This window comes from Aulonocara stuartgranti (assembly GCF_965226115.1).
Source record: "Aulonocara stuartgranti genome assembly, chromosome: 10".
NCBI lineage: Eukaryota > Metazoa > Chordata > Actinopteri > Cichliformes > Cichlidae > Aulonocara > Aulonocara stuartgranti.
The window spans coordinates 14443208-14461242 of NC_138946.1; the positions used below are offsets into that span (position 1 = coordinate 14443208).

At 38.7% G+C, this 18035-nt stretch overlaps 2 protein-coding genes across 2 annotated transcripts; both read right to left on the reverse strand.

The window, feature by feature from the left end:
• Nucleotides 1-590: 590 nt before the first annotated feature.
• On the reverse strand, nucleotides 591-9712 carry LOC309715713 (adhesion G-protein coupled receptor G4-like). The gene is made up of 16 exons (XM_082549053.1): nucleotides 9526-9712; nucleotides 8549-8649; nucleotides 8195-8399; nucleotides 7947-8112; nucleotides 7119-7265; nucleotides 6897-7022; nucleotides 6759-6804; nucleotides 6569-6672; nucleotides 5516-5637; nucleotides 4941-5209; nucleotides 4225-4342; nucleotides 3680-3758; nucleotides 2539-2740; nucleotides 1745-1846; nucleotides 1309-1473; nucleotides 591-783 (listed from the first exon to the last, which is right to left on the reverse strand). Exons 1-16 carry the CDS (start codon nucleotides 9630-9632, stop codon nucleotides 662-664), a joined length of 2181 nt encoding a protein of 726 aa, XP_082405179.1. The 5' UTR covers nucleotides 9633-9712; the 3' UTR covers nucleotides 591-661.
• A 2681-nt stretch (nucleotides 9713-12393) lies between these two features.
• Nucleotides 12394-14868, reverse strand: LOC309715714 (uncharacterized protein; the record flags this gene model as incomplete). The annotated part of the gene is made up of 5 exons (XM_082549054.1): nucleotides 12394-12463; nucleotides 12609-12670; nucleotides 13044-13141; nucleotides 14461-14745; nucleotides 14841-14868. The coding sequence occupies 5 exons, from the start codon at nucleotides 14866-14868 to the stop codon at nucleotides 12394-12396; spliced, it is 543 nt and encodes a 180-aa protein (XP_082405180.1).
• Between the last annotated feature and the right edge of the window lie 3167 nt (nucleotides 14869-18035).

The window sequence follows — 18035 nt, forward strand, 5'->3', positions numbered from 1 at the left end:
GGTTATAGTCTCAAATAAACTTTTTTCTGAAGCATATCTCCGTTACGGTTCTAATAATTTAGTCAATGTGGGAAAGTGCCGAATAACTAAAGATTTTGTACGACGCTGTGCTCGCCTTTATTCTCAGAACAACACAAAGGAGGGAAAAAAAGAGGCACCAGTACTCAACTGATCAAGAGCAGAAGAGCATCACAGTCCTTAGACTGAGTAACAGATCATCAGCAGGCAGCCTCATTAAATGTTACCCGCAAGTACCGTATCGTGCTGGTTAAGAAAGGGACTGTGGAAACTTGACTGTGGGTCTTGGTTTTTTTTTTTTCTTTTTGTTGTTTTTTTACGCTTATCCTCATGGAATAACTTTCATTTTGTAAAATATGTCCACTCTGGAAAGTTTCAGAATTTAAAAAAACACAACATGTCATTCACACAGTTTGATGCTGCAGACACACAAATCGCTACAATAATTAAACACGATAAAACTGCATTAGGTTGAAGCAGTGCTGTATTAGTGGTAGTTGCTAAACATTGAATCAGTTGACATTATTGATTTATTTAATAATAAATATTTGCAAAATTTCTGATCAGTTTCATGTTACATGGCTAAAAACACTAAGACAAATCTTTAGTGGTAGTCAATGTGTTGCGCTCTTCTTTATTCTTGCTAGTGAAGCACGTGATTCCTCCAGCCAGGTGTTGGGCTCACCCCTCTGCAGGAAGGCGGACCTCCCGGACCCAAAGGGCTTCTCTGAGGTTGAGGAAGCGCCAACGAATTCATAAAAAGGCCTACAAGATAATGAAACATCTGTGAGCAATTCAGAGGTGTGAAAAACCTGTGTGTGTGAGAAGAATGTATACCTGGGAGTTTAAACTGAAATTGAGCTGTCAGATGGTTGACGGAAACCTTTTTAAGGAATAACAGACATGTCCTTTTACTTCTGTCTAAACCAGCTTAATTACAAAGCCTGGTAATTACTTAACGTCAGTGCAGTCTCATTAATGTAAGCAGTGACCTTCAGTGTGAATTTTGGCAGCTGAATGCAACGGTGATCGGTGATCATCGTTTTACTTTAAGGAGCCTGAATCTAAACAGGATGAACTGTAACTTTTAATTGTAAGCTTAAATGTCTTATAACAGATTAGAACCAAGGAAGTTTAATGTCAACAGAGGAAAGTCCACCGAAGAATGAACGTCTCGCTGAAATGTCATCATGTACTTAATTTATCTTGCTCATGATAAGTGTACTGAAATGTCTTGACCGAATCATAGTTATGAGTTTAGTCAGGACGTGTGGTGCCTAGTTTTCTCACCCAGATCTGGTCTCTTGCAGGATGAATCTCGCTGGCTGTAGTTGGAGGAAGCTGACGTGCTATCTGTGGAGGAGGACTTAGTTGAGCCGACTGATGGTCTTATTGCTCCCGGAGGATTTGTTTTGGGCTTTGCCTGAGCTCCAATCGAAGCAGAGTTGCTCCATTCTGGACAACAGTGGCAGACAAGTAATATAAGTGAAGCCCAAAGTAGTGTTTGCTGCTTTGCTTTCATTGCAAGTTACCCCATAAGTTGAACTTTTAACAGCACCAAACAAAACAAACAGATTTGTTAGATTGAGTGTGATCGAGTCTTTGCATAGTATCAGTATCATGTACTAATTTCAGTACTACTTTATGAGCCTCGACAAAAAGGTTGCCATAAAAGTAACTGAACTGAATTGATGAGGTCACACTGTGTTACGTGTGGGTCTCATACCAGAGTGCTCCTCAAGTCGAAAACGGCCAAAGCAGAGGTGAATCCTCCACTGTTTCCTGACATTCTCCTTCATTAAACAGTGGAAGAAGAATATGAAAAGTCCTGCAGCAAATAGAAAAGTAAGAAAAGGTCGTGAGCTCAAGATTAGATAAGATCTGGGTTTGAAGCTCTTTGTTCCTCGCACAGGTATTTCTAATTTTCTCTGGAATAATTTCATATAGAGAAGTAAACAGCGGTGGTTGCTTCACTCATACAAAAGAAAGTATTATAAGAGAGATCAGTAGAGGTGAAAGCTGTTGTGATATGGTTGCATCATTTGGCTGTTTGAAATCTTCCTTTTCATCTTTTTTTTTTTCCCCTCATCCGAGCTTCTTTTGAACTCCAGTTGCAAAGCGGGTTGTTGTGGAAAACTGCACACGTGGTTAGCAAAATTTCACACAATAAATAAATCCACAACAACACCCAAAAGGTTGTCTTCTTAAAAGTAAAGCACCATCTTTTTACAAGTCCGTGCATGTTTATAATGTTTGATCTTTGGCATATTACACTATCCTTACTTCTCAAAATTGTTTTGACTGACTGAAAAGAAGAACTAACACAGCCAGATGTTCATGTCAGCTAATAAAGACACACTTGGCTGACCGAGACGTTAAGTATTCAAAAAAACCTCAACAGATTGAGGCTAAACAGTTACTTATATGGTAAAAATAAGCTTGATGACTTTCAAACTTAAAATAAAATTCTATCTGGACGTTATCGAGCTTTCATTAACTGCCTCTGTACAAAAGGACAACCTTGCAGGCTGTTGAGTCCAGAGAACAGATACAGCAGAACTATTCTGCCTGGCCCCCAGCCAAAGAAGCCAAGAGTCCATGTTAGCCCCAGTAACAAGGTTAGACTGGCAACTCCTTTCAAGTCCTGCATGACTCCACTCCTGGTCCCCGCCGGGCTGTTGGCTCGCATACGTCGAATCTGGATTAGAACCACCACAAAAACCTAAGAGGAGATTGAAAAGAAGCCTCAGAGTGGTTGGATTACAGGCACATGGTAAAAGGGTCAAAAGCAAATTTACACAGTAATAAAGAATGTGTCTAATATGAAGGGGGTTTTTTTCTAACTCCACCAGCCACTTTGTTAGATAAAACTGTTCAGCTGCTCATTAATGCAAATGTCTAGTCAGCCAATCACATGGCAGCAGCTCAGTGCATTTAGGTATGTAGACATGGTCAAGGCAACCTGCGGAAATTCAGGCTGAGCATCAGAATGAAGATTTCTGATGATCAGTTCTGATTATCATAATTTGGTATAAACAACATTAAAGCATGGATCCATCCTGCGTTATATCAACAGTTCAGGCTGCTGGTGGTGTAAGGGTGTTGGGAATATTTTCTAGGCACACTTTGGGCCACTTCGTACCATCTGAGCATCATTCAAACGCCACAAGTTGCTTGAGCATTATTTCTCACCATCTCCATTCCTCTTTGATCACAGCGTACCCATCTTCTCATGGTTGCTGCAGCAGGATAATTCACCATGTCAAAAATTTCTGAAAATTTCAAACTGGTTCCTTAAACATGGCAGTGAATTTATGGTTCTTAGATGGCCTTCACAGTCACCAGGCCTCAGTGATCACCAGATTAGGTAAAACGTAAGATTGACATCATGGACACGCAGCTGACAAATCTGCAGCAATTGTGTGATGCTGCCATGTCAATGGATACCAAAATGTTTCAGGAATCTTTCCAGCAACTTGTTGAATTTGTGCCACAAAAAATGTTTCTGAAGACAAGTTATCCAGTCTGTACTGATTATCAAAAACGTTGCCTGTTAAATCCTGATATAGAAACAAATGAAAAATGTTGAATTTAAAAGGAATAAGGAGAACACATAACAATCTGACAAGTAAAATCTTTAATGAAATGTGAAATGATTTACCCCGGTGTTGAAGAGAAAGATGAACACAGCGTAGGCAACCACAGACACATAAAATGTCACATCGTCCTGGAGCCAGCAGCTGGGAGGGTGACAAACAGGAAAAAGACAGACGAGGCATTAGTAGACGAGATCAGTGAACACGATGAATGATCAGTGTGGTCGTATTTGAACCTTCTGCAACTAATGAAAACATCTTACTGACTTATCATTCTTGAATCATGTGTTTGGATAGCCCGAGAGTGTAATACCATGTTACATGACTTCCAATATGACATCAGATCAGCTTGATCTGGCTGAAAATAAAATGTGAAGGAAATGGTTTTATCTATTTTTGAAGATTTGTGGTTTTACATCATGGATTTGCTTTTGTAATTGGAGAAAATATGTTGTGATATTCATTTTTTTCCAGCTAAGAGATAGATATAGATTCTTTAGATATAGAGAGAGATTCTATGTGAAAGCTGAATGAAACCTTCAACTCTCTTCAGATCATCAAGTATGTATCAAGATATGAAAAATGAATAAAAGATGAATCCAAAACTCACAAGTTATCAGAGTTGTCCAGCAGCTGTAAGGTAGAAGAAGAAGTGTCTGTGTAGATGTGACTGCCGTAGGCCTCTTTGTTCACGATGAGCACCAGGATGCAAATCACCAGAGGAAGCCCTGGATGGAGATTTCAAATACATACAAGTATGTATGTACTTACAATGTCATACCCTCAGAAAAACAAACAGAAAATATAATTGCTTTTAAAATTAACCCTTTTTGTTATATAAAAATAGCTGTCTAATGTAATGCACTTTTAGAATTGTTGATGATCATATTAAAAATACCCAAACTCTTAAGTAATCGCTGTGAGGCTATACTTTAGGTGTCACACTGCTCAAAAAGCTCCTTGTCAGGCAGTTTATTCTCTTTATGATTTCAGAAAGAGGGGAAATCATTAATATGGCCCAGTTCCCTCCATCTGCTGTTTAAATTTTGATTTTGTGAGGTGCAGCCAATCAGAAGGTGACCTAAAGGGAGAGGAGCAAAATGGTTTAATACTCTGCACTGGGGCCCAGTATATGATAAAGATTATTTTGGAACCATGACTCATGCAGAGCATCTCTGCTAGAGTCTAACGATCTAGAGATGGACCTGGAAATGAGCATAATGCGTCCCATTAGAGATTTTTATGAGCTGTCATCACACCATATAAGTAATAATGTTTTCTGTGTTGCCATTAACTAAAATTCAGTCATGCAAAAATGTGACTCACCCCATCCCAGAAAACAAAACTTGAGCATATAAGAGGGCACGTAGGCGTTGAATACTTTAACAAGGGCAAAGTACATGTTAACGGCCTCTAATCCCATCCAGGTGAATGATGCAAGCAGGAAGTAGTGCAGGGTGGAGGCCACAGCCACGCAGAGAGGGTACAGACCCCAGGAGGACAGCCAGGAGTTGACCAGAAACACCAGATTCAAGCCCAGCAGGGCCAGAGAGAGGTTGATGAGAATCTGAGAGGGGTAATCTCTACGAAGCTTTCTAAGAGAGATATAGACATCGTGGAGAAAGTCGAGAGGTTAGGTACTATGATACTTTTGTGCTACATGTAGATACACGTACAGAAAAACCTTTAGCAGTGAAGTAAACTCAACAAACCTGAGAAATGCATGCATTAAAATACCACCATGACAGTGAAACTTCAGCATATCCTTTGCTGTTTTCTAACACTGAAAACAATGTGTGCCTCACTTAAAACAATAGTTTTCCTCATACATTTGAATTGGTGTTGACAGGCCTGTAGTAGCACCCACAGATCTGTGCTGCATGTAAGCAGAAAACGCTTACTCGAAAGCCGTGTACGTGAGAACGGTAATTCCCAAGAAGAGTGACGAGACTCCACAACCAAGATAGGTGATAATGGTCAGGATCTGCTCATTAGCAGGGTCCAACTGAGTCCTGGCGACATCCTGGAGACATGGAGACGTTTGGTTACAGGGCTGTATTTTCCAGTGTGCATTATTAGCTCTTGGCTGATCCTGTTCCTAACTGTTCCTATATGCAAGTTTACTTTATGTAAACTTGCATAAAGCCCAGCATCTGTCTAACCACTACTACACTGAAACACTTTTACTATCTCTAGCACTTATAGTAAAATTAGTTTCATCATAGCTCAGTGATAAAGTATAGGAATGGGGTTTTATGTATTTTTATTGTGTTTAATTATATAGGGGAAAAAATCTGACATTAATTTATGTAAAGGAAACAACTTGTTAATCAAATAATTTAAAGTGGTTAAAAAAATCCTCTTCGGTAGGCATTCATTACTCTGTAGGCTGAAAGCCACAGAGTAATGAATAAGGGACACTGGTCTGCACCACAGAAACCATGGAATAATTAGCGAAATAAGTAAATCTTTTCAAATAAAATGTATTAGAAATTAATTATAGATTCAATACATTATGTATTTATTTCAATTTTTAATTAATTACAGACACGTTTAATTATTTAATGATGAATTTATTCATTTAATTTTGGTGTTCTTGGTACTGAATAGCCCAGGAGGCATTTCTCATATTTATTATTATTAATAATGGTGCAATTGTTGCAAAACAGCAATCCCATTACAGTATATGTTGTCGGGAGTTACTCGAACATAATGAACTGTTTCAAACTTTTCTTTGCAGTAGTTTATTTTTAAATATTATTCCTTTAGTGCCCTCTGCTGGTTAAGCCTGGTCAAAGCATATTGACACCACTGCAATTCAGTTTGATACAAGAAAAAGAAAAACATAATTAGTAGTGTGTGTATTGTTGCTGCTGTTACCAAAACTTTAAAGTGCTCTGCCAAAATGTGCTTTTTAGGAAACAGAAAAACAATATTAAAGTAGTAGTTTGTACCAGAAGAACTCCAAAGTGTGTGAGATGATCACACAGGCAGGTTGTGTAGTAAGGGCTGCTGTTGTATTTCCGACATCCATAATTGTCCCAGTCTCCTTGTCCATCTGCATGAGAAGAGTAATGTTTAATGTGGCCCGCTTCTTCCAGAGTTGATTTGATTTGGAAGAATAGGACTGAGATCAGGACGTACTGTTTTTATTGAAGTTCCAGTACACACACTCGACCTGCTTGTAAGGCTTAATCAGAGACAAAAGAAACATTAATGCATTCATTGATTAAAGGTGCTTTCATTACACGCAGTGTATATTGATAGAACAACCTCTCCTACTGTGTTTGGTATAAGATGTTGGAGTGTGACTTCAATATCTTCTTCCAGGTCTTTGATTGGACAGCTGGCGTTGGTCACACTGGCTGCCACCACAAAAGTGTTGAGGGTCTGATCTATTTGTCTCCCCTGAAGTTAAAACACAGTACATATGAATAACATGTTTCACTAATAAGCATCTAGGAGCAATTCTTCACAAAGAAGTGGCTTCATAGAAAATACCACCTTAAAGAGCGACGCGATGGCGTAGAACTGAAACTGGATTCTCGGTCGGGTCTGATTTGGGGCTTGTTGGGGGAAGCAGTGCTGCAGGGCAGATGGGAGGGAGATGAAAGCCAGTGTGCTGTTGAGGGGATACCTGTTGATAAAAATCTATAAAGACAAATTTTCTTAATTCTTTTTAAAGCTCAGGCAACATGTTTCAGCTAACAGCACCGTTGATTTCTGAGATGCACTGCAGACAATTTGAGCAGCATTAATGCGGTAAGTACAGACTCATCTGTATGTTTGCTTAAATATCGCCAAGAAAGACAATGTTTAGTGTCAGTTTCAAGCTGCTGCAAACAGCACTGTTCAAAGCAATGACTGTAGAAAAGCCTACATTTATTGGTTCAAAGTAGCATGTTTTATTCCACATGTGGAAACCTTTTGTAACACCTGTTCACCTGCTTCTTAATGCAGACATTCAGTTTTATTTATATAGTTCCAGTTGACAACAACAGTGGCCTGTAGGCACTTTATATTATAACATAAAGACCCTACAATATTAGAGAGGAACCCCAACAAGCACAGGACTGCCCTATGAACAAGCACTTGGCAACATTGGGAAGGAAAAACTCCCTTTTAACAGGAAGAGACCTCCAGCAGAACCAGGCTCAGGAAGAGGAAGCAAGCTGCTGAGATGGAGCGAGGGGAGAGAGATGGGGCAAATGACAAAATATTAAATCAGCCAATCACATGGCAGCAGCCTTGTAGACATAGTCGAGTAGACCTGCTGAAGTTCGAAGCGAGCAACAGAATGAGGAAGAAAATTTACAGAGAAATTTTGCCGACCTCGGGTTTTTTGCCAGTAGCATCAGACGCCACTCCAATCATTAAACTGTTAAACTCTCCAGGAACTACATCCACCACTGCGATGCCGATGGCTGGAGCGACCAGGGTGGAGGAACCCTCATAACCCACTATCCTGTCTCCCATTGCTTCTGTAATATTCAGGATGCTGGAGAGAAAACAGAAGATTTTAGTGTCCCCACATCAGATTGTTGGAAAAGTTTATTTCTCGTTCTGCATTCATTCCTTACTTGTTAGTAAAAGGCACCAGGTTGCTCTCAGATTTCAGTATGTTTGAAATAATGTTGAGAAGAGCTTGGCCCAGCTCTGGTGTGACCACACTGACGTTAATGATGTCCTGCAGCTTGTTGAGGACTATCGTCAGTTCGTCATAGTTGAGTGTGGAGTGGTTACTCAGTAAGACTTCAATCATATCTACCACATCCTGAGCACTATCTGGAAGTTAAATGGCACAACTTGTGAAACAGGCATTTTTATCCCATTCTAACTTGTAACACAGCACATGTCTAATATGTAACAGGGTTTATGTTGGAAATACAGATGTTTGGGTAATTTTAGAGCTGGGAAAAAAGTCTGTGACTGACCGGCAGTTACACTGACATGGTACAGGTCAGGGATGGTCTCCACCACTGGACCACAGTCTTCCAGCTCTGGAGCCATCCAATGGGTATTGAGCTTGCCTTTACTGTCAAACAGAAGGTGGACAGAGGGAGAATGCATAAAAAAATCTGCAGAGAGTAAAACCTTTAACCTTTTTTTAAAATTTTCATCATCTGGTTATACTGCCACCTCAGCATGTTGCATATCAACATTTGCTAGCCGCACTCTTACTGGAAAATAAATGGCATCGGCTAACTACCCAACAACAGAAATGAGGTTAATTGGATGGATTGGTGACATTATGTGAGACCTCACACAGCTGTGAGCCATTTTGATTCTGAGAATTACCGATCATTTAACCTCTCATTAGTCACACTGAGGTCTTGATTAATGCATTTACAGCAGAGCCATCACTGAGTGTTGTGACACTGAGTCAACACGCAGTCTTTAGAACAGCAGTAAAGCCATATAAATGTATACCAACGGATGTGATTAATACTCAGACGTATCCATGTGTTAAATTTATCAGCCAGCCAAATACATAAAACACACAGCACACTTCAACTGTAAACATGAGGACAAATGTCAGAGCATGTGTACTTTAGCAGTGTTGGTCTAATAAATCTTTACTGCTGGATTGATTTCCATTACTTTAGCTGCAGATATCCAGGGCATCAAGAGGATGAAGCCCAGTAATTTTTTTAATGTTTTTTCACTAGTAAAGGTTTATATTGTTGAGTAGACAAATCCAGCAGCCCTGATAATTCTAAGCTTTTAAAAAAGTCACCTACATAGATGACGAAACCCACAGATTCATTGCAGCGAGTTGCCCAGCAGTCTTTCACACTATGCTGCTTTTAAACTCAACCATGTCACTGACCTGTTGCCATTTAATCACATATTTTGTGAGATGTTTCACTTGGACTACAAATGAAAAATGATTAACAGTCCGAGCTCTCACCAGTGTCGAGTGGCGTGGTGGTCCGGGTTCTTTGGGCACGTTTGATTGGCAGTTTCTCCTCCTGAAGTTTCAGGCCACACAAACAGGCCTTTCAGGGTTTGGCGCATTTCTGCATTGCACTTAAACGACACTGGAACAGTGAGATGTTTGAGAAAGAGATCAAAATGAGAAGATTTTCAGGGCTGGGTCCCCCCCCCCCCCCTTTTTTTTTAACTCACATATCTGGCTTATCTCTATGTCCTCAGTGAGTATGGAGATGGACCCCTGATTATAAGGTGTCAGCAGTATGTTTCGTATCTTCTCTTCGATTTCATGTATGTCTGACTGCATCATGACTTGGACCTGGAAAATACAGCTCTCTCTTCTGGAAGTAACAGAGCTAAATATGGTTTGCAGAATGACAATGCGCTCATGTACATAGCAAATATAACATCATGATGTTATACTTTTTTAATATTATCTGCGTAAAGGCAAATAAAAATGAACAACGTAGCAGCCAGTTTCCTCCTCCTCCAGGCAGAATTTCAAATTTTTTGTTTATTGTTATCAGTTCTAAATAAAATTGTACGGAGACACACAAAGCTTACCTTGAAACTGTGTCTGCTAATACCTGGGAAAGAGTAAAAAGGATGAAGATGAAGCTTTCAGGGGAGAAACAGCCTTTTGGTTTAAGAAGTCACTGACATATTTTTTATGCGTACTTACTCTGGTAGGGTATTCTGACTGCAGCTTAGGATGATTTCTGGAAGTGAGATCAGTAACTTAAGTTGTTCAAATTGAAAGACCTTTGCGTTCATCAGAATGTGACATATTTCTGGAACTGGGTGAGTTGATGTGTGGTACTCTACCTTTGAGCTTTGGGGACCAGCTGAAATTCAAGCACTGTCATCAAGTTGTTTGGTAGGCTATTGTTGAGCTGTGAAGAGGAAGTTAGCATTCATTTTTACTGCATTACTTCTGCTGTCAGGATTTTACACCCCTATATTTAACCAGGTGAAGGAAAAATAGTTTCCTGTATCTTAAAATAAGAGCTTGGGTGTTCTGTAAGACTTACCCAGGACCTAAGGATCTGTTCTGAGTCACAGCCGCCTGTTATGGACACGTTCACCTTAACCTGAAAATACAGTTCTGCAAAGGAAATTGAGACAGATCAGAAAGTTTTCACCAAGTAATTTATGATGTCAGATGAACCGTACATGCAGTTGTGAAACTGACCGGAGACATTTTCAGGGTTTGTGGCAATGGTCATGGGCGTGGCTACGGTAGTAGAACTTGTACTTGTGATGATGCTTGTGGTTGGGGGTCTAAATTCGGTGGTAGAAAAGGGTGTGGAGGATGGTATTGTGGTTGTAGAGGTAATATTTGTCACCGGAGAAGGCTGTGTCATCGTACTGGAGCTGCTGGTTTCAACTAAGAAACCATCTGGAAGATGCATGTCAGAGACCCACAATGAGTTTTTCTGCAAATACTTCACAAGACCGCACACGTACAGTGCTTATTAATTGGTTAGACCAACACACAATGAACAGTTTATGCCACGTCTACTTTAAATGAACAATATTTGTTATTACAAAAATGTTGTTTCTGTAACGGTTAGTCCAAATGTATGCACAAACGCTTCAATCAAAATGATATTTGTTCATGTTAAAATATAGATAAATATATAAAAATGGAAATAAATATAAAAACACCCTTAAAATTTCATTTATTTCATTACTAATTAGATAAATTAATTTTTGTGATTGAACGTTATGCACTCAAGAAAGTCCAGTTTGTCAATTAAAATTTGGGAATATAAATGTGAATTCAGTTTGATATTCCTCCTCTGTGTCTGCAGAAAAGCTGGAGAACATTAAAAACTTGCAAACTTAAACTGATTGCTTGTTGGTGCATATACCAAGGTAATGACCTAAAGCTACTGCAAAGCTTTGCAGAGATTATTCGACCAAGAAAACAGAATCTGAAATACTGAAACTAATGGAAAACTTGGGATTTATTGGATTCAAATAAAGATCACACAAACGTTTCATCCAAAGCAAGTTTCTGGAAAGAAAACTATTAAAAACTATTTGCAACAAAAGAGACTTTTGAAAAATACCAAATTTAAAAAAACAAGGCAAGACCAGGAAGAAACTGTTATGAAAGCCAAATGAGATTATAAAAAATATAAAGTTTTTTGGTTATTATGTACGAATAAGAACTATAATTAGTTTTTATTAACTATTATCAGTTTCTGTTGAGAATTGTTTCCTACCGACAGGTGTGGTGTGTATGTTTTCTGCATCAGCCCACAGCTGTAACAAACCACTGGGGTCGTTGTAGGGATTTTTAAGCCTCGTGGCTATTAGAGACTGCACATCTGCCACATCCACAGCAGGGATGACATTCACATATACGTTGCAGCGAAAACTACAAGGAAGACACAAAGTCATGCTTTAGATACCACGTTCTTATTCTCTTCTACAACAATGCTTTTCAGGTATTTCGATTATTTTGGGCTCTTTAACCAAAGTTAAAGCCCAACCAAGGTTTTTTTCTATTAAGATGAATGTTTTTCCCAGATTACAAAAATTTTTTGTTTTGTTTTATATACAAATGAAAGAAACATGTCTGTACATTAAAAAAAAAAAAAAAGTCAGATAGAAATCACACAATATTCTGGGAACTGTAACTCTCTACCATATTACCTGTTGACACTGGAGGGACTGAACCGCATCTGAAGAATAGAAGAACATTTAATACGTATGAAACAAGATGCTGATAAAGATGCTGTCCAGGTCTTACACTCCTACTGTCCTACTGGCCAAACAGACACAGCTATATTTGCATTAAGATAACATCCCCTCATACATACATCAACCTGATGCATCAGTTGAGCTCTGATGTTCTTACCAGCTGGTCTTCATATGGTGTTTTTACGAGGTCTTCTGTATTGGATCTGAAAATAAGAAAATCAAAGAAACTCAGTAACCTTATGGCCCATTTGTTCCTCCCCTCTGACATGTACTATAAAACAAGATTTAATTGTGTGACACACAGTGAGATTCAAATGAATTTTATTGCAAATGTAAATCATCTCCTACCTGGATAGTTCAAACACAGATACTATGTGTAAATAGATGTCGCTCGGCAGCTCCTGTCTGAGCTGCAGGAACAACAAAGAGCAGAAGGCAGTGTTATAGCCGCTGAGATTTACTGCTGCTGAATAAATGTAAAGTAAAGCCTGCACAGTATAATGAAGTCCAAAGCAGCAGGGTCTGGAATTTTTCAGAGAAATAAATGACGAGAAGTCTGACCCTACACAAATTCCCGCCACAGCACGCACAAAATTCCTGGATCCAAAACAATATCTGGATTGAGTCTGTGAATTTCTCTTCAGAATATATATTTTTAAAAATGGAATAAATGACATGAACTCATTGGTAGAGGTAATAAAAATAATTATTCTTATAACAGTTTTTCAAGAATTTAAAAATAGATGAATAAACCTTTTTTTTTTAAGTTTTTGTTTGTTTTACCCATTGGTGTGCGATGTCTCTGGCTGTGTAGATCTCAGTTTTGTTCTCATCCTGACGAATAATAGTAATTATCAGTTTCACTTGGTAAATGGACCATGCTGCCAAAGAGAACATAAAACTGCATTAAATGTTTGTAGATTTCATTTAAGACCATAAAAAACAAGAGTGATAACTTTCAAGCCTACTTCAGTGTGTATATATTTATATATATATGTATTTTTTACAGTTTGACAGATTTTTTTCTTTATCTTATAAATATTTGAACCTGACCAATATACCACTGGGCTGGGCTTGAAAGTAAAGGAGAGAAGGGAGAAATTGTCATATTATCTTAGTGAGGACTCATAAATAACTACAGATAACAAATGCTGAGAAATCTCTGGGTTTTTTTTGTCTGAATAAAGAAAAAAGTATCAGTTGATATATTGGATTATTGAATCACTAAATATTGGTATCAGTCTTAAAAATCCCCACATCACTCTGCCTCTATTTAATAATGGCTGCTTATTATTATAAACCAGTAGCTCTCAAACCTCAGAAGCCTGCAGAGTAAAATGACTTTACAGCCCACCGTTTCCATCAATCATTAACAATTAAAAGGATCCAAGTCGGACTTGACTTAATTGAAAGTCTGTGTAAAAGCATCAGCATTTTTATTTTTCCTAAAAAAATACATTTATTCAGCTTAGTTTCACCAGCAGCCACCTGGTGTGTCTCCCTGCCCCACGACTGCGACCTGCCCCATAGGTTGAGAACCACTGTCATAAACTATATATTTTGTATTACGATATGAAGAAAAGATCAAACTGTATTTTTTCCTATCTGCACTGACCTAAAACTGGAGCAGCGCTTTCAGCTAGAGGGAAAGATTCACGTGGAACTAATACTGCGTTTTTCATATGGCTGAACAGACTGTGTGAAAGGAATTTTCTTATGTAAACTAAGCTCTATAGTGCTATGAAAGAGGATTAGGGCCAGTAAAAGAAAAAAATCTTTGGGGGTCATGAGTTCTGACTTCTTCCATATTTCTGAGAAAAACTGGAATGTTTTTTTTTCATAAAATTCCTGCATTTAGTAGCCAAGAAATTTGAATCATTAACAAGTAAAAGTGTCAACATTTATCATCTTATTGAAACTGTAGACTGTTCCAGTTTTGTAGAGATGAAACAAGCTGCTTGATTAATGCTTCGAATTTTCATCTAATTGATTATGAATTTGTTTTTACATTTACTTAACTGCCAAATAGACAGGTGGTGAGTATTTAATGTGAGGGGATACACCACAGACAGCCAACAAACTATCGCTGAGGCTGGAAAAAGCTTGATGAATGTGGCATTTACTGCAGTAAAATAAAATCAGATGATAACGGCAAAGGTTTCAAGTGAAAGTATTCAGGGTTTGTAAGTTGCATGCTCACTGCAATTCAGGCTGCAATCTTGTAGTGGAGCACAGATCTGAGTGTCCCAGTTGTTTCTCTCCCACTTCACAACATCCCCCTCTGTACAGTTCATTGATGCCACTTCCTTGCTGCTGCGTTCTCTCCCCCACATCCGAAACAGAGAGAGTTTTCCCGACACACGGGATATAGGAATGATCTTTATGTTGCCGTTTACAATGAAATGTCCTGATCCCAGAGTGAGCGATCCATTGGGGGCCAGTGTGGAGCACGAAGAGGAGGCAGAAGAAGCAGCTCCATAGAGGACTGTGAGAGAGGGAAGGCATACAAAAGGTGGTCAAGGAAAGACTAAAAAAATCACTGAAACAGCCAAGGCAGGTTTTCCATATCATTTTCTAAACAGGGAATGTAGCTGTAGCCCAGATTCATTTAAGACGTCATGAGCAAAAACACAAGACGGCTATAACTCTTGATAGTGACCTTTGTAAGCAGATTATCACTTGATGCAACCGTGTTATCAATATATAAATCATTGAGATGTTCCAGCCAGACAATTTTTAGATAATAGACTGAAAAGGAGCACCTGCATTCAGTATTGCCTGACAGCCTGTGTAGGAAAATCAGAATCAGTTACAGGAGAAAACTGAGAGGATCAGACTTCTAGATCCCAAAAGCCATTTCTAAAAAACATCTTTATTTCTTCACCAATCTTTATTTCTAATCCCAGAATAAAATTAGGCTTTTAAAGAACACACGATGAGAGGAAACCCACCTGCCGTGAGGTTCAGCAGGGTCCCTTTAAGGTATAGGGCAGGTCTGTCTTTCGTATGTGACCAGGTCAGGCATAGTGGGTACCACTGTGACTCAAGGAGGACGATCTTCTGGGTCCTCCACTCCACGCCAAACAACCAGACCACTAAATGACCCGCCTTAAACCCCAGCCCCAGCTCAGCATACTGTGCCTTTGGATGTCGGTACATAAAGGCGGTCCACGGTGAGGAACCTATGGTCTAGACATGTTTGGAGTTAGTGAGATTTCATTTCTTTAACTGTTCGGCACCTTTAAAAATATCCCTGTGACAGTTAAACCAGTTATAACTGCAGGACATTTATCATCAGTACCTTCTCTAGATTCAGGTAGAAGCAGACTGTGAGCTCTTGCAGGGGGGGGATGGTGATCTGATGCTTTAGTGTCCAGTGGCTGCATCCTGCAGTGAAATTAGCCACTTCCCCCCATAGACTGAACCTAGGCACTGAGAGAAAAATACATCGTTTTTATAAAAAAGTGCTTCCACAGCAGGAAATCTGAACAAAGGGAGAAGGTTTTACCTTCAGAACCTTCTGGACGTTACATAACTTTCCTATTACAATACTGAATGCTGTTTATTGATCATGTATTCTAATTTATTTATGAGATCTTGAGACTGTCTTTCTGGATGGATTTCCTGATCATTGGACAATGTCCAGACTTTGTTGTGTATTTTGGTTGGAAATGAGCAGTGGATGTTGATAGATCCACTGGTAGATTTTCACCATACATTGTTGTGGAAGCAAATCACTTTTGGAGCTTCTTAACTGGTTTTGCTGGGTATTATATGAAAAAAGAACATTTTTCATTCCTGAAAGGAGTGTGTACAGTCTGGTTTTCAAGTAATTAAGACACTTAATTCAGCTTCTGCATTGAGTTTGATCCTTTTTCAGTTTTAGTTAAAACTGAGAGTTGTCGCAGTGTGTTGGGAAACCTCAATTATGTTCATATTTAAACAGGGTTGGGTTTTTTCTTTGGTTTGTTTGTCTGTTGAAACGAAATATGTTTAAAATTTTTCATCTGAATTAAATAATTACTATATTATTGAAGTGTTTGAACTGTTTTATGCATAATGTCCCATTTTTAGAGGTTCATAATTAATTGGACAATTGACTGGCAGGGAGGTTCTGTTCTCTGGTTATTAAGCAGCAAAAAGAGTGGAGTTTATTCCAGGCTTTTCAGTGAAACTCCATTATTGGGCTGAAAAGGCAAAACAACCCGGTCAGAGAGACAGCAAAAACTTTAGTAGTAATCAGCAATCTGCCTCATTCTTACAAAGCTTGCATGCACCAACCAACTCACCAACAACAAAAAGCCAGAAAGACCACAAAAAGCAACGAAAATTGAATTATTTCCATGGTTAAGAAAAACAGCCTTAAAACATCTAACAAAGTAAAGAACACTCGATGAGGGGTTGGGTGGATCTACCAGTCCAAGAGACATCTTCAAGAAGCCCTTTTTCATACTTTAGACTCAAAAGATAGAAAACATCTAAAAGAGCTGGCACAGCTCTAAAAAAAAATCAACCTTTATAACCCTTAAAATTCTGTGAGTCCACTTACCTTTGAACATCTGAAAATGGGGGACTGTATAAAAATTCCTCAAAGTTAAGTCAATGCTTTTGTTAACATTGAATTTAACCCATAGATTGTTTGATTTGAAACGCACTGTGATGGTGTACGGAAGCTCAATCACAAAAAGAAAGAAAAAAAACACTTATAAACCTAACTGTTAGTCTCATTGCAACTCTTTTTTTTTTCATTGTCAAAAATTACCCTAATGGGTAATTATCTTTTTGCTTTAGAAATCATCATCAGTGTGTTTTGCGGCCACTTTTACAGACCCGGCCACTTTAAAAGGAACGTGTGAAGAACATTTTTTTCTTCTTTACTTATTTAGTCAGCAGGAGCTGAATCTGGAGTCAGTTAAACTGTCTACAGTATTACATCATGCTTTTCCACCTTTCACCTTGTGGTCTTTAATGGCTCTACATGATATACGTGAGGTTTGTTTTAGATGATTTTGACTTTTTTACAATCAGCTGACTTTCTCACAGAACCGTGGCTTCAAGTAATACGCAAGCATGATTTGTGATCAAATAAATTGTGATCTCTTTTGTATTTTTTCCATTTTTTTAGTTGTTCCTACCGTCTGCTTTAGCAGGACCCGGGCTGCCCAGCAGAGACAGAGAGAAAAAAACATTCAGGTAATTTTGAAGGATGACCATGATGAAATCTGAAAAATAAAATTAAATAATTACACTATTATTTGTGCATTAACTGTATAATAAAGTATTTTTATTATTAGAATTATTAGAAGCATCAAAGTTTATCAAAGTTTTTGAGCATAAGTGAAGAACTTACCTTCGACAGAATCGCCTGAAAGCCAGGAGATGAATCTGAAAGTAAATCCTGGTCGAGATTCTCAGCAACTACACTTCATCCTGCAAAGTCTCAGATCACTGGTTTTAAACAAGCTCTGAGACGATGCATAAAAATCAAGTCACAAACCTTTGTCTGTGACCGTGAAGCAGGTAATGCTGTTGTCTGGCTGTGATTGGTCGGTTCGTGCTATTATGTGTGTGCAGGTGGGACAAAAAGTCAATCTATAAAAGTGTAGGAGGAAAAAAATCACGGCCACACAAAAGCATACGTGAAACGGTAATTAGCTCTGACAAACATGCACTGCTTTCTGTCAACACTACCTGAACATGAAGACCTAATTACTCTTTCAAGGCTACATGCATGGCCTTCAGTAGGTTGGTATCTGTCCCTGTGCAACAAAACCA